At 35.9% G+C, this 24,775-nt stretch overlaps 2 protein-coding genes across 4 annotated transcripts in view; both read left to right on the forward strand.

Annotated features, from left to right (window-relative positions):
* Zbtb41 (zinc finger and BTB domain containing 41) overlaps positions 1 to 9,534 on the forward strand; it is a 36,114-nt gene extending 26,580 nt beyond the window's left edge. For all 3 annotated transcript variants that reach the window (XM_045151974.1, XM_004659527.2, XM_045151969.1), the window contains exon 11: positions 3,631 to 9,534. In XM_045151974.1, coding sequence (XP_045007909.1) covers positions 3,631 to 4,286 — 656 coding nt within the window. In that variant the 3' untranslated portion in view covers positions 4,287 to 9,534. The remainder of the gene's footprint in view (positions 1 to 3,630) is intronic.
* Positions 9,535 to 12,115: 2,581 nt separating this feature from the next.
* The window catches only part of Aspm (assembly factor for spindle microtubules), a 58,504-nt gene continuing 45,844 nt past the window's right edge, over positions 12,116 to 24,775 (forward strand). The window contains exons 1-6 of the mRNA XM_045143493.1: positions 12,116 to 12,367; positions 14,086 to 14,229; positions 14,384 to 15,854; positions 22,666 to 22,770; positions 22,979 to 23,125; positions 24,245 to 24,490. Coding sequence (XP_044999428.1) covers positions 12,116 to 12,367; positions 14,086 to 14,229; positions 14,384 to 15,854; positions 22,666 to 22,770; positions 22,979 to 23,125; positions 24,245 to 24,490 — 2,365 coding nt within the window. The remainder of the gene's footprint in view (positions 12,368 to 14,085; positions 14,230 to 14,383; positions 15,855 to 22,665; positions 22,771 to 22,978; positions 23,126 to 24,244; positions 24,491 to 24,775) is intronic.

Below are 24,775 nucleotides of genomic sequence, written 5' to 3' on the forward strand. Positions count from 1 at the left end.
GTGTATCTGGGATTCCTGGCTCACAAGATATTCATATTTTCTACTTTAATATACGTGGCTGAACATTTTATTAAAGTACTTGTGTCCATTTATATATTAACAACATTCAGACAATTTTACTTGCTGCATCAGCATTTGATGATGCCCCCTTTTTAAACATTTTTTTAAAATTATTTATTTATTTATTTGAGAGCGACAGACACAGAGAGAAAGACAGATAGAGGGAGAGAGAGAGAATGGGTGCGCCAGGGCTTCCAGCCTCTGCAAACGAACTCCAGACGCGTGCGCCCCCTTGTGCATCTGGCTAACATGGGACCTGGGGAACCGAGCCTCGAACCGGGGTCCTTAGGCTTCACAGGCAAGCGCTTAACCGCTAAGCCATCTCTCCAGCCCACCCCCTTTTTAAATCTGCCTGATAGCTAATTAACAGTACCTGAAAGCAATATTTATTTTTATCTCATAGATGAGTAGTGGTGATATTGAAACCTTCCCATATTCATATTCTTTTTTTTTAAAAGAATTATTATTTAACAAGAATAAAAGAATTATTTATTTAACAGAGAAAGAGGGGAAGGGGGCGAGAGAGAATGGCCGTGCAAGGGCCTCCAGCCACTGCAAATGAACTCCACATGTGTGTGCCACCTTGTGCATCTGGCTAACATGGGTCCTAGGGAGTCGAACCTGGGTCCTTTGGTTTTGCAGGCAAAAGCCATAACCACTAAGCAATCCCTCCAGCCCCCCATATTCATATTCTTATCAGCCAGTTGGATATTCTTTTTTATGAGATTCCAGAGTAATTCTGCTGCTCATTTTAATTAGTTTATGCTTCTTTTTAAATTTATATTTTGCATTGCATGTTTGTATACATGTACATGTACATATGAATGCATGTTCATATGTGTGTGTGCCTGTGTTTGTACATGTATCTGGAGGTTGTCAGTTGACATTGGATGTCTCCCTCTACCATATTCTACCTTCCTTATTGAGACAGGGTCTCTCACTGAACCCAGAACTCATGGCTTTGGTTGGTGTTAGCCAGTGTCTCCACTTTGTGCATGCTGGGATAACAGGCATGTACCACCATGCCCTGCATTTATGTGGGAGCTGGGGATCTGAACTCGAGTCCTTATCTTGTACCGCAGATGTTTTTACTGGACTGAGTCATCTTTGTAACCCCAGATTGTCTTTTAGAATTCTTCCTGTGTTTTTCATGTTGGTCCATTGTTGTATGCATATATTTAGATACCTTACTTGGTGCCTTATTTTTTGAATCTCAAAATTGTGTTTTTCAGTGAACATTGATTCTGAATTTCAAAGTTGTAATGTTTCTTTAAGATTTATAGGTCTATGTGTCTTAAATATGTTTCTATTTATTCCTAAGTAAAATTGAAAATTCTTTTATGTGTGATTGTATAGTTGCTTTCATGCTATTTAATGGAAAGACTTTCCCTGTCTCATTGTACTTCTGGTGACTTTAAGTGATTCATCATTAAGTGTAGTTTGTGTTTGGACTCTGTTCTTTTATTATAGAATGGTATATATGTATTTGCACTCATACTACTGCATGTAGATTATTGTGGTGTTACAAAAGGCTTTGTTATCTGGTGGTAGAATTCTGCTTTGTCTTTGGCCCATATTATTAATGTCCATATGCTGGGATGGGTGTTGAATGTACAGTTAGTTTTTCCTTAATTGGTTTTCTTTACAATACTTAGGTGTGCAGTCCAGGAGTACTAAATATGCTTCCATTAATTTGTAAACTTTTTTCTCAAAGATATCTTCTAATTTTGAGTGTAAATATTTTTACATCTTCTATTGTATTGTACCTAGGAATTTTATGTTTTAGTACAGAACTTTGAATTGTATTTTTATATTTTTAAAAGGTATAATAGCATGTGGAAATACAGTTGGTTATATATTGATGATTCAGTATGCTTGGTAAATTCCTCTAGTAAATTGTAAAATTTTTCTCTAGTTTTAAAAACACTTTCTAGGCATATAAACAGGTCATGTATGAATAATGATAATTTTCTTCTTTATGCCTTTTTTGTTTTCCTTCTTTTATTATTGACAACTTCCATAATTATAAACAGTAAACCATGATACTTCCCTCCTCCCTTCACTTTTCCCTTCACAGCTCCATTCTGCATCATATGCCCTCCCCGTCTCAGTCAGCCTGTCTTTCATTTTGACGTTATCATCTTTTCCTCCTATTATACTTGTGTTGTGTAGGTTTTGCCAGACACTGTGAAGTCAAGGATATCCAGGCTATTTTTGTGTCTGGAAGAGTGCTTTGTAAAGAGTTCTATCCTTCCTTTGTCTCTTACATTCTTCCCACCACCTCTTTCACAATGGACTCTGAGCCTTTGAAGGTGTGATATATATGTTTCAGTGCTGAGCACTCCTCTGTTATATCTTCTCAGCACTCTGGTGCCTTTTGAGTCATCCCACAGGTCACTTTATTTATTTATTTATTTTTACAAAGTAGAGTACAAATAGCTTCGTTTCCATCTCTAGTTGTATACAGACAGAAATATTGATAGTGGACATCCTTGTTCTATTTCCAAACCCAAAGGAAAAGCTTTCCATTAATTCACAATGAAGTGTGATGTTTTCTATAGACATTTTGCGAGATTGTTGCTCATTTAAAGAAATTACCATCTATTTCTAGATCCTGACTATCAGATGTTTAATTTTATCATTCTGTGCCTGTATGAAGGTAGTCATGGTGTTGAAATTATATTAATGTGGTAAATTACATTGATTTTTGATTGCTAAACCTGGCATTTCTGGTATAAACCCAGATAGATTCCTGATGCATTATCTTATTAATGATATATTAACTTGCTCATCTTGTCATGGATACAGGATGTAATTCATATGGTTTATAGCATGTTATCCTATGTAGGTGAATTCTCTTTGCTTATATTTGTGGTGTTTTGTTGGTCTGTGTTCATGAAACATAATGCATATATATTTTCTTTATAATGCTCTTGATGAGCTTTATTGTAGTAACTAACTATATCAGTCTCACAAAATGACTTGGGAAATAATATATTTCTTGAATTATCTGGTGTGTAAAATTGGCAAAGCTGTACACACACACACACACTCTATTAAGAAGAATTTGAACTATTCAGCTTTATTGAACCATGTGCATATACTTGTATAAAATATGAGTGGTTGTTTGTTACATTCTTTAGAGAAAGATTTTACTTAAGAATTCTTTTCTGAATTGAGGGCCTTCTATGCTAGGAATGGACTCAACTTTGGAATTGCTTCTGTCATAGTTACAAGTTTGATATCAATTTTCTTTGTTATTTTTAAAGGATTCTGTTTAAAATGGCAAGTATATTAATAAAATCCAACATATTTATGATTACAGGGCTTTTTTGCAGCTGGAGAGGTGGATTGGCAGTTAAGGTGCTTGCCTGCAAAGCCTAATGACCTGGGTTCACTTCCTTAGTATCCACGTAAAACCAGATGTACAAAGTGGCACATGCATGTGGAGTTCATTTTCAGTGACTGGAGGGCCTGGTGTGCCCATTTTCTCTCTGTCTGTCTGTCTGTCTCTCTTTCCCTGTTTGCAAATAAATAAATAAACAGATCTTTTTGTTGTTGTTCATGCAGGTGAGAAACCATACAAGTGTCAAATTTGCAATCAGTCTTTTAGAATTAAGAAAACTTTAACAAAGCACCTGGTTATTCATTCTGATGCCCGACCTTTCAACTGTCAGCACTGCAATGCAACATTTAAGCGGAAAGACAAGCTGAAATACCATATTGACCATGTTCATGGAATAAAATCTCCTGATGATTCTCTCAGTACTTCTGAGGAAAAGATTGTGTCCTTGCCAGTAGAGTACTCATCTGATGATAAAATCTTTCAAACAGAAACAAAACAATACTTAGACCAACCCAAAGTTTATCAGTCAGAAGCCAAGACTATGTTACAGAATGTGTCTGCTGAAGTGTGTGTTCCAGTAACATTGGTTCCAGTTCAGATGCCTGACACACCCAGTGATCTGGTGCATCATACTACCACCCTTCCGCCATCTTCCCATGAGATCCTGTCACCACAGCCACAATCAACTGATTACCCTCGGGCAGCTGATTTAGCTTTTCTGGAAAAATATACTCTTACTCCTCAGCCTGCAAATATAGTTCATCCAGTCCGACCTGAACAAATGCTAGATCCCAGAGAACAGTCTTATCTTGGAACATTACTGGGCCTTGATAACACTACTGCTGTTCAAAATATGTCCACTAGTGAGCACCATTCATGAGGAAACATTCCGCACAGGTTGATGGTTATGTGCTAATAGCCAGTAGCTCCTGGTATTTAAATTGGTGGGACTGCTATTTTCATTTTTTTTCTAGTTTTTCTAGTGCTCAGAGCAATTTCAAATCAAGAAAAGGATGTAAGGATGTGTTTTTTTGACTGAACATGTAACTGTTTGAACACATCTGACATATTTGAAGTATACATTTTTTTTGCAATTTTTAAAGATTATTTAGTAGTAACTATTTAACAAGTTCTCCAACTTTTCAGATTTATTAGTTGCTGACATTAGGGAGTTTTTTGTTTTTTAACTTTCATTTAAGTCATCAGTGGATTGGTTTTTATTTTTTATTTTTGTCTTTTTGAGTCAGGGTCTTGGTCTATAGTCAAGGCTGGCCATGAACCTATGGCAGTTCTCTTGCATCAGCCATTCAAATGCTGAATTACAGGCAGTTAGGAAATTTTTATTCTTTTGTTTCGTCGTCTTTTCCATCTTGCATACAAATTTAAAGGTATGTAGCCTTTAAGAGTACATTGTGATTAGGAATGTTTCTTAATCCAAATTTAAACTTCATCATTTTATCTAGAGTTTTAAAATTGAAATTAGGAATTGAATATATGTGAAAATCTTGGATATGTTGCCTTGTCATCTAGCTATAATGTTAGTTTATCATTATACCTTGAGCCTTTGAAATACTGAGATCCAAAAGCTAATTAATGTTAGATTAGCAAGATAAATATAGGATGAACTTTTTAAATTCAGATAATTGGGTTTTGCCTGTACTGAACTATGATGAGTAACAAATGCAAACAAAGGTCTAAATTATCAAGTTGAAGACACATTAGTGGAAAAATGACAGTTTTAACTAGATATCTTCAAAGTCAGGTCACTTTTTGTATTTTGCCATTATTTCAGAAACAGTATGTCACAGCATCTGTATACAACTAACTAATGACATTCAATTGAACACCATGTTATTGGTTTCAGTACTTTGACTGAAACTGCAAAATAGTCCTAGATAGTTCATTTATCATTGTTAGCAAATGTGCCAAACACATTCTCAAATTTGCACCTAATTTAATTTAATATTTGTTTTATAGAATGAAACTATTATTTGTACTCGATTTACATTCAGTCTATAACTTCTATTTTTGCTTTTATATTTGCCTACTGTATAATTTTCCTTGATTTTTATTTTTAAATTAGATGAAAGTTGAGGACTTGGTAAAGGGAAATAGCAGCTATCGCAAAACATTTCTGACCAAATTTTACTGAGGATAAGGTCTGTCAAAATTATAAAATACCTTTAAAGATTTGCACTTTTCATTTTTTTAAAGTCAACTTAAGACTTAAGGTAGGATGAGGTTTTCCTAGCAGGGTGCTTGAGGGTTAGACTAGGCAGGGTTGATTGATTATTAACATGCAATTTGTATATAAACTACTGGCAAATAGCAGTTTTAAAATATTTCTATTTCATTTTTGTTTACACTCCTAATTGCTTTAAGCACTTTGTGTGTGTGTGTAAACTATGAAGTCTGGCCTGGCCCTTATGTGAAAAAAAATCACAAATAAAATAATGAACTTTTAGGGGATAAAATGTAATCAGTTAGTAATGAAGTTAACTGTTGAGCACTTAAGAAATGAAGGTACTTTATAGGAACATTTGCCATATTAGTGGTGATAGAACAAAGAGTGAGTTAAGAATTGAGGCAGTTAACCAAAGTAGCTAATATAAATAATAAAGCTAATCTGTGTCTTGCCTCACTTATCAAAGTTTGGTTGTAATCATCTTAGCACCAGTAGGTATAATTTAGTATTATATCTTGTTTTTAAAGTATTCTTATTTACTTTGTGTGGAAATGTTATATCTGAGGTACTTACATGATTATGCTTGACTATGAGGTACTATGAGTTATAGTCTTTCAAATTGACTTAAAATACATCTTTATGGTTTTTTAACACAAACTGAAGACTTTAAGTGCAAACTCAGTTGTATTGAAAACAATTCATTCCCAAAAGTACATTCTGCCTTATAGATAAGTTAATGTGGAAAATTTTGGAATTATAAAAAGGTAAATGGTATATATGTGTGCCTAAAAATGGTATATTGTGTATTGGTTGACTGGTTGACAAAAAAGTAGGTTATTGCATTTTCATGTTAAAAAGAATACTTTGATTTTAGAAGGTATTTAGGATTCTTTCAGCCATGATATTCCAACACTTTAAATATATATGATTTAATTTCAAGAATTACCTTACATAGAACTCTTCTGGAATATAATGCTTATGTAAAGTGAAATACAATTGTGTAATTGTATTTAGTTCTTACTGTAGATAAATTTCAAATATGGTTTACTGTTCTCTAAATACTTTGACATGTTATCTTATTTGAATCTCATAAGCAGTTCTTAAATATAAAGGACATAATGTTTCCCATCTTAGAGAGAAAGGATCTGAGGTTAAAGTGAAAATACTTTCATTTAATCTCGAGTGGAAATATTAACATAGAAAGAAGAACTTAGCATTCATGGTTGCTTACTATGTGCCAAGCACTAGGTTCTCAATCTCAACACCATCTGGGAGGTTAGTAATACAATTATTTTGAACAATTTAGAAACAAAGTGACAAAAACACAAAAACTAACCTGCTTCCTCTAATTTCCAAAGCTGTAAGAACTTAGGTTTGGGCAAACTGAATGTATATATGCTTTTGAAGTTGGCACAAATAGTATAAAATGAGGAATACACTTTTTAGTTGACCTTTCTGTAACTCTAAAATCATTTTATATTATAATGGTCCTTAAAATTTTGAATCTCATGACTAAGTTTAGATTCATTGAGAATATTTTATTTTGTCAGTATAATTTATTATTTTAAGTTAATTTTTAGTATATAGCAGTTAGTGCTTAATCTGTAAGTGGAATAAGTTATTGAGTGCAGAAATTTATTAACATACTGGGTTTTGACTTAAATGCACCAAAGAATTTTAGTAGGTATTAAATAGTTCAAAAGAATTTTAATTCTTTGTTTTTTGAATATATATTTGTTCCAAAGAAGCACAGTTGATGTCCTTGGATAATGGATTTTTTTAAAAAGTTAGCTTGAGTAGTGCGATTAAGTATTAAATGTTTGTGTTTATATGTATAATGTACAAGCAGAGGAAAATAACGAGGGAATAGTCATACTGAAAAACCAGTTACAAGTTATAGTACTCACTTTTCCTCAGTTTAACTGAATGATATTTTTTAGTAAACACTATTAAATGTGTTGAATAATAAGCTTATATTTACACTACATTATACAAATAATTTTTTGCCTTAGCATTTTTTTAGGTCAAGTTGAGGTTATTTTTATAAGAAACTCCACCTGGTTTTTGGAGCCTGTAATACTGTTTAAAGTTAGGGTTTGTTCCTCATGCCAGTAAAATAATATTGAGTCAACTATAAACGTAGTAAAATCACGTTCTTTTAATTTAGACATTTACTGCTGGGAAAAGAGGAGTAAAAAATAGCATTTAAATTGGTGCTTTAATAAGTGCCTGCCTTTAAGTGATGGTAGGTCATAAATTACACTAATTTTCTCTCTACCTTAAAATGTGTCAGAACATCTTTATAGAGTGTCTGTAAAGTGTTAAGGGCTAATAAGTAAATATCACTTATTGTTTTTCACTCTCGAACCACAGACCAATCAAACTGATAAGTTTATAAGCTTGAATTTTCTTCCTAGTATCCTACTCTAATTTATTATGGGTAAAAAGTCAGATTTTGAGCATGAGCTTTTTGACAGTGTCCTTTTATACCATCTATTAGGAGTTAAATACTTTGTACTTCTTCAAAGTTTTATAGTTGCTTAACCATTGATTCTGCTGGCTAGACTGTACTGGTTAATAAATTATTTTTCTTTTGTTTTGGTTTTTGGTTTTGAGTCTTATGATATGCTGCCTGCTGGTTAGGCAACAATTCTTTTAGGTTGATTTATGTTTATTTAGGAAAATTGGCAAGTAGTAATTGTGTGAATATTTATTTTTATTATTTCTATATAATTGTTTAAATTTTACTGTGGCCTTTATAATAACTGTGAAATTACTCCTGGGCCTGTCTCAAGATGCTCAAGAATCTGACAAAATGAGCAGTGTATGTCTCTTGTTTCTCTCCATCTCTGTTCTCTTAAAATAACCCATTGCCATGGCCACATAGGTCTGCACTGAATGACTTCTTATTTCAGTTTGCCTAAAACTCAACAGAAGGTGATGGTTTGAGATGAGTCTCATTAGGAGCACCAACATCCCAGTCAGTATGTAACTTGAGTTGATGAACTCAGGAAGAAGTCATATTTGGATAGTCTAAAATGTAGTGCCAAAATTAAAATGACTGAAAGATATATTCTTTAATAAGGAACAAGTAGCAGTCCTCAAAATTTAATAAGTAAAATTATGGTAAATGTTACTTGTTAGAGTAAATAATGGATAATATGAGAATAATTTTCTAAAGAATATATAGAAACTAAACAATTCTATAGATCTACTCATTTCTTTTGCACATTTCCCTCAGTATAGTCTGTAGTTTGCTTTTTTTGTTTTGTTTTTGTACTAGTGGTCTTTTTCCTCCAATTTTTTTTCCTTAAGATACTTTCCCACTATAATATTAGCATGGTTTTTGTTCTCTCTCTTTGGAGGTGACATTAATGTAATAGAAGCAATAGGATTAGGTTGTGTGAAAATGAGAGAAGGTGATTTTGTTAGAGAAAGTGTTTCTGTTTTACTTACTCACATTTCAACTTGTTATGTTTTGATCATGAGTCTGAGTGACTTTTGAGATCCCAAAATAATTTAGTACCTACAGCCATTTTTAAAGAAAATAGAAGGATTATATTCAGGGACTAGAGGTTATTCAAAGATGAACAGAATCCGTGTTGTCTCCCAAATTTTTAGGTTATAAAAAGTAACTACTGCTGGAGATTCTAAAGCATTGCTTGGATGAAGAGCATGTACACATCTTATTGTTATTGTGCCTCTCTGTTTTCTATTCCTGCTTGCCTAAAGTTGGATAATGTACTGTGGTGTAATTATAAAGTCCTTATTCTTTCCAACAATCAGACTCTTCTTGTTCCTGTAATTAAAGCTATTCTAGTTGATGAGTGTGACTGCCAAATGTAATACCAAGCTGGGTATTTAGCCTCTCCATGTTCTGTAGTAACTGTTGTGTTTAAGGAGAGGTGTGATGTACATTAAAATAGAAATGATTTTGAACTTATTTTCTGTCTCAAAAACTTTGTTCTTAAGGAGTCTTAACAATTACAAAGGAAAATATAAAACACTAAATTTACATTATTGTCAATTATATGTAAAACTCTGGAGTTGAATAGATATTTTGCCTTATGTTTCTTAAATATAAATGTAGGAAAATTCAGTTCTTTGTAGGGAGTAGGAAATGTACTGTATATTGAATGAGTTTTTTTGTGTTATTTTGGTATTTAAAATAAATAGAAAGTTCTTTTGTCCTAATAAACCATATTAAAGTTTCCTAATTACATTTTCAAAGAATGGGAACACAGTATTCTTCATACCTCTATAAAAACAATGTAAAGACTGTAAACAAGTGAAAACCCACCTATCTTATTGGCAGTTTTAAAATTTTTTCTCATAAATTACTTTAGTTTTAGTGTTTTATGTAAATTTAAATATTCTCTTTTGTTCAAAGCAGTCATATGCTATTTTGGAGGCTTAAAGTGTAACAAATTCCATTGCCGAAATAAGATATATAACATAAAGAATGGGCACTCATCTCTGTCCCTATTTTTAAAAGCTATAGATTCCAGCTTTGGGAGAAGTTACTGAAAGCATTAACTGTGTTAGAGGACAGTGTTCCAAGTTGGGAAACTGCCAACTTCATTTCTGTCTGTAATAACTTGTGTTGGCTATTGTTCTATCAAGGCAGTTGTTTCTGAGTGTTTGAAGGTCATTAAACTGGGCTTGAGCCCATTTCTGGTTATAGACGATATTGTATATATTATCTAGCTATCTGTGGCTGGCTAACAAATTATACTGGCTTGAAACAGACATTAAAAAAAAAATTGTTACTTGCCTCACAGTTCTGAGGGTCTGAAATGTAGGAGCAATTTATCTGAATTGTTTTGGTTTAGGGTCTTTCATTAGGTGGACATCAACTGTTTATGAGGGCTGCAGACTTTTAACAGGGGAAGACTACATCCATGCTTAGCTGTGTAGCATTGGCCCCAGTGCCTTACCACCTGGCCCTTCTTGGGGCTGTTTTGGGTAGTGATACTGCAGGTGGCTCCCCATCCCATAAACCCCCACACACTCACCCCTAGAAAGTAAGTCAGGTGAACATGATGGGGATTTATGCTCAGTCCTTTATGAACCCTGAAGGAATACTGCATATCTGCCATGATATATTGAAGTCATTAATTCCAGCCCACATGCAAAAGATACAAACTTGGGATGTTAAATTTCATAATGCTCATCTTTTTTTCACACACATTTTTTATGTATTTTCTGTAGACATATGTGCTTCTGTACATGCTTTTCTTAAGTTTCTACTGTCCTTACATGCAAAGTGCCTCCATCAGTATCTTGGCATTGCCTCCTCTTAGGTAACTGTATGCCCCTGCATTTCTCACTTGTTAAATGGGCCATTATACTTAAATCCAATGAGCTGTGTCACAAGGTTCAAGGTTGAGATAAATATGTAAATCGTTTAAATTTTGATATTGTAATATGTAAACTCTAGTCATGATTAGGTACCTATAAATTGTTAGTGGTATTATCAAACTGACCATTTATTGAGAATCTCAGGTTTTATTGATACAGTTTTGCTTCCATTATCTTGAGTTTAGAAAAACAGCATGCAAATGCCCTGAGAACCATTTCTGATCAAAATGATCATCGTTAATTGGGCTCATCCCTGTAATCCCAGCACCTAGTTTGTTGAGGCAGGAGGATTGCTGTGAGTTTGAGGGTAGCCTGGGCTACACAAAATTCCAAGCCTGCAAGGGGACATGGCAAGACCCTGTAACAAGAAAGAAAACAAGTAGGCCACTTCCCATCTCTCATTTCAGTGCGGGAAACTTCGAGAATAAAGCTGATAAATGTTGATAGGGCCATTTCAAATTAAGGCACAGCTTTTAACCAATTTTTATCCTGCTTGCATCTATGGCTGTTTGAGGCAGCCGCAGTGATGACGTCATTTGCTTTTCTGACACTTTTTTTTTTCTTTAATTTGAGAGCGACAGATAGAAGAATGGGCGCGCCAGGGCCGCTAGCCGCTGAAAACGAACTCCAGATGCGTGCGCCCCCTTGTGCATCTGGCTAACGTGGGACCTGGGGAATCAGCCTCGAACCAGTGTCCTTAGGCTTCACAGCCAAGCGCTTAACCGCTAAGCCATCTCTCCAGCCATCCGTTTGCTTTTGATGTGTTGTTTCTCCACTCTAATCTGTCTTAAAAAAAATAATAATAATTCAGTTCTCAGTCACAGGTTTGGAGTTTGCAATCACTCAGCTACTGGTTTATTTACTAAGAGCACCTGGCAACAGCGCGAGCATTTAAACAAGGCGCTGTTGTCTGATTGGCCAGAAGCTCCTGCTCACTGATTGGTCCTTTGTTGGTGTGGGCGGTCCTGCAAGCCACCCATTGGTGGAGGCGGGAAGTTTGAACGGAGGCGAAAAGGTCCTCCCTAGTTTTCTCTGGTAGGATTCCCTGCTGCTGCAGGCGGTTTGGGAGCATTGGCTACCTTGAGAGGTGGGCGCGGCGGTCCCGGTCCTCGGGGAACAGAAGCCCGCGCCGGCGTCTTTAGGCCGGCGGGTCCGCGGCGGCCATGGCGACCCCGCGAGTGGCGCGCGGCGGGGCCGGGAGCCCGGCGTCCGAGGCGTCGTCCCCGCCGGTCCTCGCGCTCAGCCACTTCTGCGGGTCTCCCTTCGTGAGCTTCGGGGCGGTGCGCGTGGGCGCTGCGCGGACGCGGGCGCTGGTGCTGCACAACCCCCACGAGGAGGCGCTGGCCGTGGAGTTATCGCTGCGGCGGGCCGCGGGCCTGGGCTTCAGCGTGTGGCCGCGCCGCTGCGAGCTGCAGGTGGGTGAGAGGCCCCGGCCGGCGTCCAGGCGGGGCGCGCTGCTCTGTGTCGCGGGCGGCCGGAGCCTGTTGGCCGCCGACGTCGAGTTCCGGGCTTGGTGTGATGGGGTCTAGTGGCGCCCTTAGCGGACGTGGTGGCGCTGGCCTGTAATCCCAGCACTCGGGAGGCAGAGATTGGAGGATAGCTGAGAGTTTGAGGCCAGCCTGAGACTACATAGTGAATTCCAGGTCAGCCTGGGCCAGAGCGGGTCGGGGACCCTACCCCAACCTCCGCCCCCCTTCCCCACCTTGAAAAAAGAAGCGCACTTAGCATCCCTGGAAGCACTCCCAAGTGTCTTAAACAAACTACGTCTGTAATGGACTTCAGGCTGTTCTAATAGATGGTACTTACATTGCAAGTCTTTTTTTTTTTTTAAATAAAACTTGCTTTTCTAATTGCTTCTTATAGCCGTCTTATGCATTTCAGTTTTCCGGTGGAACTACGTTTTCTGGTAAAATTATGGACTTTGTTTCCCCTAAATATCTACAGATAAAAATCCTTAGAATTGTGTTCGATGAATATGTATTTACAGTTTTGTTTTTCCATTTATCTTTGTTGTCAATGTCTTAGTGGTGCATCAAATTTAATTTTATCAATGTTGTTTAAAGACACCTTCCCCCAGCAAACACACAGCTCTTAGAGCATTGCATTGCCAGACTAATTAATGTTCTGAATCCCCATGAAACAACCAGAAAACTTAGTTCTTTGTTTTGTTTGTTTTTGGAGGTAGTCTCAGGGTGGCCTCCAACTCGTGATGATCTTCCTACTACTTCTGCCTCCTGAGTGCTGGGGTTAAAGGTGTGCACCACCATGCCAGGTGAAAATATAGGTCTTTCTTTTTATTATTAGTTATGGACATATGTAAACAGCATATGTTGGTGCCTTCCTTACCCTCATCCCTGTTCCTCTGTGCCCACTCCCTGCCCCAAGGCATCCTCCTCCTTGGGTATGCCAGTTGATGTGACTGCTGTCTTTTCATTGAATTTGAACCTCTGAAAGTATGAAAAATGTTACTTGAGGAGGATTAATTGGCCAAGAATCAGTTTATAAGTCAGTAAAATGAGATCTAATCTGAGGTTGAATGACCTGTCACAGTTAGTCCCCTCCATGTTAGATAGAACCTGTCCCTTTCAACCAGCTTTTATTTCTATATGTATTTATTTTTAATATGTACATAATACTTTCTTATTTCATTATTTTAGTAGAGTTATTGGTTCTTGTTAGGAGCATAGTGTGGATAGTTGAGCAGTGAAAATAAAGCTGAGGCAGCCAGCCCCAAGGTTAGCAGTTCTTGTTTGTAGGATGAATGCTGTTTTGTAGAATTAAAAATCACTTCTCATATTTTTAAATATTTGTTTGTTCTTGTCCTTCTCTTAATAAGCTAGTTTTGATGTTATGCAATTTGTGCTTTCAAACAAAAGCGTGTTTTTTTCTTTGATGAAAAGTTTGTTTTTTTGCATTTGTTAATTAAGAAGTACTGTACATAATGAATAAAGGAAGTAAACATACAAATAATTTTTAATGGTCTTGGAAACTAGCCCAGTGTATCATTTTAAAAAATTGTATTAGCATACAAAGAATTAGATTTTATTATGTTTTATCTAAATTATATGTAATATGTTTTGAGTTTTTGATTGCTATTATCATAATTGTTTAAAATATATCATTTTGATTATAGCCTAAAGAAAAAATTACCCTTTCTATAAGCTGGACACCACTGAAAGAAGGGCGAGTAAGAGAGATTGTGACATTTCTTGTAAATGATATTCTGAAACACCAAGCTATATTACTAGGAAATGCAGAAGAGCCAAAAAAGAAAAAGGTAAAGTTTTAATCATTCTGTGAGTTAAGAAAAAAATTGATAATATGTCAGTTATACTGATAACAGGCTTGCGGTAACATATATAATATTACTTATTTAAAAGTAGTATGGAATAGCTTACAACTCCTTTATTATATTATGTTTATTTTTACAGAGAAGCCTTTGGAATACGATTAATAAGAAGAAATTTCCAGCTTCAAGACACAATAAAAAGATTTCAAAAATTCAAAATGTTAATGAAACATTTAATGTTTCACAAAACTTTGGCATACGTAGGAGCCCACTGCAAGCATGTGAAAATTTGGCCATGAATGAAAGCTATTCTCCATTAGAAAAGAATTCGTTAACCCTTGAAGAAAATAAAATATCCATCTCACCTATTAGCCCTACTTTCAAAGAAGGCCAGAATGAAACCTGCTTGCCACTTCATTTACGTCGATCCACAGCCTACTCATCTCTTTATGTTTCAGATGGAGAACAATTAAAAGTACAGCATGCCAACATCTTAAAAGACATTAATTATAACGAAGAAGTAATAACTAAAACTTACATTACTTCCATTAATCTTAGTGGCCAAAGTGAAGAGAATTGTAAAATTATTCTGACCCCAAATGGTTCTCCAACTTTGAACACTATGCATAGCCAAGGAAAATTTCTAAGCCCTGACTCTTTTGTAAATAACAGCCGTGCTTCTAATAATGAGGTAGGATTAGTGAGGTGTCTTTCATCAGATACATTTATGAAAGAAAACTCAAAATCTTTGTGTTTGGAATCTAAAGCTGTACATGAAGTTTGTAGAACAATTTTAAGTCCAGATTCATTCTTAAATGATAATTATGGATTAAATCAGGACCTAAAATCAGGGTCAGATCCTATTTTATCTCCAAGTCAATTTGTAAAAGATAACATGGTGCATAGATGTATTCCTCAGCACACATGTAAAGTGTCAACATTATCAAATAAAAATTCTGGTGTCCCACAGTCTTCCCAGGGTTGGAGAAAAAATGAAGCTTTAGCATATAATCGTGAATGCCAACATTTTAAAACTCCCAAAGTTAATTTTGAAGAACAAAAACCAATAGAAGTGAAGTCAGATAAATACAGTTTTAGGAAACAAAGTTATCCTAAGTCTTCTGAAAGTCAAGTTGCTTCTCATCATAGCTCTAAAAAACAGCCTAAGAGACGTCCAATACTTTCTGCCACTGTTACTAAAAGGAAACCCTACTGTGTCAAAGAAAACCAAGGTGAGATCAATAAACCAAAAGCTAAAAGATGTCTCAATAGTATAGTAGGTGAATATGAAAAAACAGTAGATAACCAAAAAGAGAGAGAAGCTTTTCATTCTTATCTTCCAGTCATAAAGCCAGTATTAAGTGAACCTCAGAGTTACAAACATGAAGTCACTCCAACTACAGTTGCTCGGAAAAGGAAGAGTGATATCAACACAGAAGACTCAAATATGAAGGTTGCTGTTACAGAACACACAGAAGTGTATAAAATCAAAAGAATCCATTTTTCTCCCTTAGAATCTAGAGTATCAACTGTTACAAAAACCAAAAAGAGGGTAACGCCAGTCTCAAAATATATTACCAGTCGGGAGAAATTAAGCCAGAAAAAGAAAATTGGTAAGTGTTCTTCATAAAATTGCTAGTGAAAATATACTTACAAAGGATGTATTTTCTGTTTTGCTGTAACAATTGTTCTCTTTCTTTTGAGTTAGTTAGAAAATCTGCTATTGATAAGCAGTGTACCGATTGGAAGACAAGACAAATGTGTGGGGCTCTGAAATAGTTGTAAGCCTTTCTGAACTTAAACTCGTGATATTTTGTTAGTGCATTAGCTGTGATAATTTTGAGTTAAAAGATACTGTATTCTATATTCCCTTTACTTTGGGCCTCATGTTGCAGTTTTTCTCATGTCTACCTTTTAGTTTTTCATGCTTAATCCCATGATCTTGTTTCCTTTTTTTTTTTAATTCGAGGTAGGGTCTTATTCTAGCCCATGCTGACCTGGAATTCACTATGTATTCTCATGGTGGACTTGAATTCATGGCCATCCTCCTACCTCTGCCTCCTGAGTGCTGGGATTAAAGGTGTGTGTCACCATGCCTGGTACAAGATCTTGTTTCTTTAAAAGTGATAGTCTGTGGAAATTCATTTTTCAGACTGACCCACGATTTTCTCTAAAACCACTACTATCATGATTTCAAAGTCCTTGTAGCAGATTTTTCTGATAACATAGCCTTTTAGTTCCACCCTCCTTACCTGTGCTCTCTTAAAAGCATCTCAAGCTCCAGGTGCCAATTGTGATTCAACATGTCCCTTGGAACCAAAGGCCTTCTTTTTTTTTTTTTTTCTTTCCCCAAGGTAGGGTCTCACTCTAGCTCAGACAGACCTGGAATTCTCAGGGTGGCGTTGAACTCAGGGCAACCTACCTCAGTCTCTGGAGTGCTGGGATTAAAGGCGCGACCCACCATGACCAGCTCCAAAGGCCTTCTTAATACCCACACTTCCTTTATCCGCTGTTGTTTCCCCAGCCCTTACTGCAGTGTCTGTCCTTTTCGTACTTAGCACTGATTCTGTGAATCTTCATCACCTTACCTTTGTCCTTGCCCAACAAATCTAACCTCTGTCCAATCCTATTTGGCTTACTCTACTCCTGAACATTGCCTGTTGGTCTTTGTACCTTCCAGTTCTCATTAAGTACCTAACTTTTCTTTTAGCTATATTTTTCTGGTTTACTGAACATTTCACTTTGTTACAGGTGATATCCTCACTGTCCTTTCTCCCGAAACTTCCTTCCCTGTTCTTGTGAAAAATTATAGTAGTATTAACACAATTCTAAGTGCTTTACTATTATTACCTCCTTTAGTAGGTTCATATTTGTGTGAAGTCACTGTTTACAAATGAGAAAGTAGGTTCACTGAGAAGTTGAGTAGCTTGCCCAAAGATCAAAGAGTTAATAGTGATAGAGTCGACATTCTATGTCCACCAGTTGCTTGAGTCACTGTTCTATTCCTTATCCAAGCTGATAATCTTCTTCTGTTTCATTAAGGAAATCAAACTACAGATGCATCTCTACTTGGGAAGGATAGGATACATCTTAAACCCATAGTCAGTGATATGGACCAAAAAAGTCAGAAGTGACTGAAGTGGATTTAGTAAATAGAAGAGAAATTAGAAACAATTAGTAGAAGTACCTTTTAAAAAATACCATTTAACCAAGGTATAACCTACACACAAAAAACATGTAAATAAGTACATACTAAGAGGATATTGATTCTTCTAAGTTTTGCTTAAAAGAAAATAAGTTTGGGGAATAGCTTGCAATGATAAGTAGACAGACTTCCGCCTTGCAAATCTAGTAATTACTTCTTGATTCTTCAGATATTAGCAAACTGCAACTTGGAAAACTATTTTTCTGAAATAGTTAGTTTATCTTGCTCTACTAGTTCTCATGCTACTACACTGGCTACTCCCTCTTTTCCTTTTTCTTCTTCTAGAAGCTTCTTATTGCCTTAGAAACAAGAATACTTCTCATAGTTTTACTGATTTATGACTTCATCATATGGCATAACTTTTAATACTATACATAGAGACCTATAAATACATATTTTCAGGATGGACCCCTTATTTGTGAATTCACGTAATTTAATGTATGTTTCTAATTTGACTCTAATGATCTCTTTCACTTAGGTTTTATAAAGCCAAACTTTTGCTATATCTACTCAAAATAGAGCCTCCCATTTTTATCTTATCTTAGTGATACCTCTATATTTCTCAATTCTCAGGACAAAAGCCTTGAAATTGTTCTTAATTTTGATTCTCTCCCACTGTTTCTCTGTACACAGATCTCATTACAAACTCAGTCTTCTCTTTATTCCAGATATTTTCATAATCTGATTATTTCTCACCACTACTGTCCTCATTTGTACTGCTCTTGATCAGTGGAGGGTATGCAGACCTTTGCTTTCACTTTTCTTTATAGTATGTTTTCTGCATTGTTACTATTAAAATATTGAAGCCTTGCACATTCTTCATTTCCAACTCATCTAATGTTTTCTTGTCACATTAAAATCCAAAATTCCTGCAGTGACTTATAAAGGCCTTTAAGATCTATATTAACACTCATCCATCTTCTCATCTCACTCATCATTCTTCCCTTTCTCTCCCTTGCTCACTGCTTCTTCCTCCTTTTTCTTTGATTTTTTAAATTTGTTTTTTGACTCCTTTTTTAAGGAGATATTTGAGAGAGAGAATGGGTGCATCAGGGCTTCTAGCCACTGCAAACAAACGCCATATGCATGCACCACTTTGTACATCTGGCTCACATGGGTCCTGGGGAATCAAACCTGGGTCCTTTGACTTTGAAGGCAAGCACCTCAACCACTAAGCCATCTTTCCAGCCCTGTTTTTTGACTCTTAAAACAACAGTCATCTTTCAGTCTCAGGGTATTATTTCTTCCATCTAGAATGACTTCCTTCTCCACTTCCCTCATAAACATCCGATTTAAAAACAGTATTTTTTCAAAGGTCAAAAAAGCTACTAAATAGTTAGATCCACAGTTTAAATGTAAACTTACGTAGCTAAAAAGCAAAGTTTCTTCCCACCCTATCTTGCTAAGTTATTGGGATATATGCCAGATACTAGCTAAATGAACATTCTTATTTGTGGCAATGACCAAATATTGCACTGAGAAAAGGCACAGGGGATCTACTGGTTTCGATGTTCTGATGTGCCAATTAAGTAGAGGACTGGTTGATGTTCATTGTATGTGTTCTTGCATCCCTGCTGTAGAAACTGCACTGAGTCCCTGCTGTTATCACATGACTAACAGTCACTTAAGGATGCCCATGTTGTAATCTCTTTATCCAACTAGATATTCTTTTTTTTCTTTTCCTTTTGTAGTCTAGCCACGATAGTTAGCAATCATACCATTTTATGGTGTTTTGTTTTGTTTTGTTTTGTTTTGTAGTAGGGTTTCAGTCTAGCCCAAGCTGACCTGGAACTCACTCTATAATCCCAAGCTGGACTTCAACTCTTGAACTCAATATGATTCTACTACTTCTGCTTCCCCAGTTCTAGGATTAAAGGAATGTGCTGCCACACGTGGCATTCTATGTATTTCTTAACATTCATGTCTGTTCTCTCATTCATTCATGTAGTGACCTACTCCAAGTACTCAGTCCTTAATTTTTGTTAATTCTGTTGGCTAATGAATTTCTTCCTCATTAAATCTCTATAACAAATGCAAATAGGCCCCATATAACAACTTGTACTTACCTATTGGCTTTATTTCATGGCTTTACTGCTTTGAATACATAAATTCTGGTCAGACAAGATCTTCAAATATAAAAAATATAATCTGGGCTGGAGAGATGGCTTAGTGGCTAAGCACTTGCCTGTGAAGCCAAAGGACCACCCCCGTTCGAGGCTCTGTTCCCCAGGACCCACTTTAGCCAGGTGCACAAGGGGGTGCACACATCTGGAATTTGTTTGCAGTGACTTGAGGCCCTGGCACACCCATTCTCTCCCTCTCTCTCTCTCTCTCTCTCAAATAAATAAAAATAAAAAAATATTTTTAAAATCTATTTTAAGCTTCTACAAGGTATGCAGTAAATGATGAAAAGAATGAAAGAATTCATGAGTAAAATGTGTGTGAGTATGGAGGGGTGGAGATATAGGTATACGAGTGTTCATGTGCATATGGAAACTAGAGAAAACTACAGTGTCATCCTTGGGACACTGTCTACCTTTTTTTCAAGATATGATCTCATTGGCCTGGAGCTCACCAATTAGGCTAGAGTAGTTGACCAATGAGCCCTAGTTGTCTTCTTGTCTTCACATCCCCAATGTTGGGATTACAAGCTTTAACCACCATCCCTCGCTTTCACATGGGTTCTAGGGATTGAACTCAGTCATCATGCTTGTGAGGCACTTTGCTGACTGAACCATCTCCCCAACCCTCATTTAGAGAGAATTAAGTGCATGTTTTTTAAAAATATTTATTTATATATGTATATAAGGAGAAAAAGGGTGAATCAATATGCCAGGGACTCTTGTCACGGTAAACAAACTCCAGATCCACGGGCCATTTTGTGCATCTGGCTTTATTTGGGTTCTAGGGAATCAAACCATCAAACCCAGGTCGGCAGGCTTTCCAAACAAGTGCCTTTAACCACTGAGCAATCTCTGCAGCCCATGTGTGGGGCTTTGATTTATGAGCCTATATTAGCCAGGTAATTCTTGGAAGTTAAGTTAGCTTCTTTTTCTTCTGACATATCCAGGAAGAAAAAGTAAACTGGGCTTCTTACAGAATTATTAATCCAATACGGTGAGATGCCAACTTTGTGCTCTGACTTGTTCAGGACTCTGTGGGTCTAGCAGCGTAAGATAGAATTTTAGCCTCAAGTTCCTCTGTTTTGTGATTCAGCTATGCCCTGGGAAGAATAGAAACATACTCTTGTGTGGACTGTTGTGAATGATAAGGAAGCATGTGAAGGTAGCAGGGAAGATACCCTAAAGAATCAATGGCTCCAGACCAATTTCTTAAAGTTTTCAGTTTCCCCAGAAATTTATGTTTTAAATGTCCAAATCAAAGGAATATTATTATGTAATTTGTATTCTGTTACAATTTGATCATGTTCTTCCTTTGCAATAAGAATAATTGTGAATCCCACGAGTAACAAGGATAAGCATACTTCTCTAATGTATCATATAATCAATATTTTAGGCTCTGTAGAGTGTATCTCTGCCAGTTAGTATATAAATCAATGAGTGGCTATATTACAGTATAATTTATCTGTGAATAGTGAAATGTGAATGTCATTTAGGTTTTGTCATCAAATGTTTATTTTGATTGCTTTCAGCCATTTACAAATGTATAAACTATTTTTGTGCTCAAGAGCAGATAGGCAGGACTTAGCTATAATTCTGCTATAATTGCTTCTTGGTTTACATATACTGGCAGTTTACACTGGTGTGAAATCTGTTTCTGAGAGAGTAATACTGTGAATTTTATTGTACTTTTCTTTGTAGTAAGTGACCTACCATTACATAAATTACCTGAATTATGTACCTGGGATTCATATTCTCACTCTCCTACCAATTTACTATTTAGTTGATGTTAAAGCTTGTTGCTTCCACTATTAGAATATCTATCTAATTTGTCTCTACTGTTTTGTTATAATTTTGTCTCATCATATCTAACTTGGGTCACTGTTAAAATTGCCTTGTAGTTTTCTATTTTTCATCTTGATCCCGTCCTTCCACTGTTCATAATGTTTTGTAAAATATAAGTAGAAGTGTCATTTCCTGGTTTAAAATCTCACTGGCACATAGGGGCTTCAAAGTGATTAATAATGAAGGTCCTGGAAATATAAAGCTTAGCTTCTAATTCCTACTATTAGCTTGTATGACCTTGACCAAAAGTGATAAAATTGCTCTAAACCTCATATCCTAATTATATAAATGGGTATATTTATAATACTTTGCTCATAGTTTTGTTGTACTAATTGTGTGAGTAAAAAACTTTGAATTTGATAGTTCTTGACATACTATATTCAAATATTAGCTGCCAATGTCAATATTGTCAAACTGTCCCAGTCTCTCACCATTTCCAATGTGTATTCTTTGCTCTGTCCTTACTACAGTTCTGTCAGTAGGCTATATTCTTCTTTTTTCTTTAATCTTTTTTTTTTTTTTTTTTGAGAGAGAGAAATGACAGAAAGGAGGGGGCAAAAGGGAGAGAAGGGCACACCAGGTCCTTCTGCCACTGCAAATGAACTCCAAATGTATGCATCACCTTATGCATCTGACTCACATGGGTCCTGGGGAATCAGACCTGGGTCCTTTGGCTTTGCAGGCAAACACCTTGACCCGCTAAGTCATCCTCCAGCCCTCCTAAGTGTTTTTAAACTCCTGTCATATTAAACTGCCAGCTACCCCAAAACAGATCATATCTTGCAATTCTGTATTTCCCTGCACTTATCAGCACAGTTTGCAAGGTGTGCATGCCACCCATTTTCTTGCAACCAGACTACAGCTTCTGTAGACAAAATTCAACTGTCATTTAGGTCTATAGCTTCTAGGTTTTGGTTTTGTTAACCACTGAGTTTATGATTAGCATCTAGATCATATAGTACCTGGACCAAGTATCTACTGGATATGATTATGAAAAATTCCAATTTAGTATTGAAACTAATTACCTACTGGAATTTACTTCATTAAAAAAATTATTTATTTTTGTTTGAGACAGAAGGGGGAGGAGAGAGAATGGGCACACCAGGACCTTTAGCCACTGCAAATGAAGTCCAGACACATGCGCCACCTTGTGCATTTGGCTTACGTAGGTCCTGGGGAATCGAACTTGGGTCCTTAGGTTTTAAAGCCTTCTTTTCATTTTTTAATAAAATTCTGTTTTCTAATTTATTTCAGATTCACTACTATTTAAAACTCCTGTTTCTAAAACAAAGAAAAGGACAAAGCCCATTGTTGCTGTGGCACAGTCAAATTTGACCTTCATAAAACCATTAAAAACAGGCAAGTGTTGATTGTGTTCATACAAACTGAAAATGTGATAATTAGGAAATGTTGCTTTACTATAACTGTATATCATACCTCACATGCTTATCACTCTGAGACAAGCAGTGAGGAGCAAATCTTGTTCCATGTTCTAAAGACAACTTTCTAGTGTTGTGTATTAACTTAAAGAAAATTTTCATATGCAATAACATTTTAATATTCTTAGATATTCCTAGGCATCCAGTGCCATTTGCTGCAAAAAACATGTTTTATGATGAACGCTGGAAGGAAAAGCAGGAACAGGGTTTTACTTGGTGGCTAAATTTTATTTTAACTCCTGATGATTTCAGTGTAAAAACAAATGTTCCTGAAGGTAAACATTCTTTACTTACTTATATATGTGTATGTGTGTATATATGCATATATGTGTGTGCGTGTGCGTGCGCGCGTGTGTGTGTGTGTGTGTGTGTATGAACTTAATAGTATGTTTTGCTAATTTATTGACCTAAATGCTAAAGTACATACAGAGAATAGTAATAGTTCTTGCTTATGAGTACATCCATGCAAGTATTTTCTGTGTTGGTAGTTCTGAAATCTGCCCCCTTTCCATCTCTCAGCCATTCTCTTATCAGCCAATGCAATCATTTCTTTGTGTTTTGACAGTTCAGGGTGTATTGACTCTACTGTGAGTTTAAGGAGTACCTAGGGAAGTTGCATGATTATAAACAAGGTAATTCATAGGAGGAATTTTAAATAAGTTCAGTGTTTATTATGGAAGAATTGAGTATTGGACAATAGGTGCAAACAGTTTCTTATAAATGTTTGAAAGATTCTCTTCTAAAAGAAATTTTGACATAGCTCTTGTATAGAAATGATAAGGGACTGACTGTATTTTAGTTTGAGATAATACAAATCCTCACTCACATTTAAATTGTCAAGTTGTTTGGAGGAGCTTGTTTTGTAACACTTTTCCAATGTTCAAACAGACATTGGTTTGTATTCCTCAGAGAAACTTGCATTAAAGGTGTTTATATGATGTTTATCATACTTTCCAAAAGGAGATAAAGTCTTATTTGTTAGTTTTTGTCTTAAGATAAAATATGTTTTATAGAAATTCAAGTTATCTATGCTAATTTAGTAGATTCCTTAGAAGCTTAACTTTATGATATCATGGAGAAAGGAAACAGGAACAAGTTAGGAAGTCATTTCATTAGTCTGAGTTTGAGATGCTAATATTTGAAATTATGTATTGATAGAGGCAATAAGAAGTGGTTTGACTTGGTACATATAGCAGGTAGCGCTACTAGTTTTATTAATAGCTTGACCAAAGGTATTTATTAAATGGTGATATTTATAAAGTCAAAAAGGGATGGCAACAGAAGGGAAGGGGGAATAGAGTCAAATACATCTAACTTGTATTTTACTGCTGAATTTAAGTAGAGATATATAGATAGTGTTTAACCAGAGCATTGGCCCTTTTGTTTTCATTCAGTAAATGCTGCTACTCTTCTTTTGGGAGTGGAGAATCAACATAAATTAAGTGTCCCTAGAGCACCTACTAAAGATGAAGTGTCTCTCAGAACTTACACTGCTCGCTGCAGGTTGAATAGACTACGTCGCACAGCATACCATTTGTTTACTTCTGAAAACATGGTCAAAGCTATTAAAAAGCTAGAAATTGAAATTGAAGTTGGGCGGTTAATTGTTCGAAAAGATAGACACCTCTGGAAAGATATTGGTAAGAAGATTATAGAAGTCGTAGTATTAATTCTTAAAAATATTACAAAGATTAGGTTTTCTGTTCCTCTGGCTTTTTCTGTTATATCTGACAAAACTGTAGATACTTTAAAATTGGATATTGATATAGTAGTATATCTCATGTAATGATGGCCACAACCAGGTTAATTAATCATCTCACAATTATTGCTGTGTGTGTATTAAGGATATACAAGATTTACCTAGTAAATGTCAGGTATATCATACAGTGTTGTTAACTAACTATATCAATATACCATATGTATCT

The sequence above is a fragment of the Jaculus jaculus genome, chromosome 1, assembly GCF_020740685.1.
Source record: "Jaculus jaculus isolate mJacJac1 chromosome 1, mJacJac1.mat.Y.cur, whole genome shotgun sequence".
In the NCBI taxonomy this organism is placed as follows: domain Eukaryota; kingdom Metazoa; phylum Chordata; class Mammalia; order Rodentia; family Dipodidae; genus Jaculus; species Jaculus jaculus.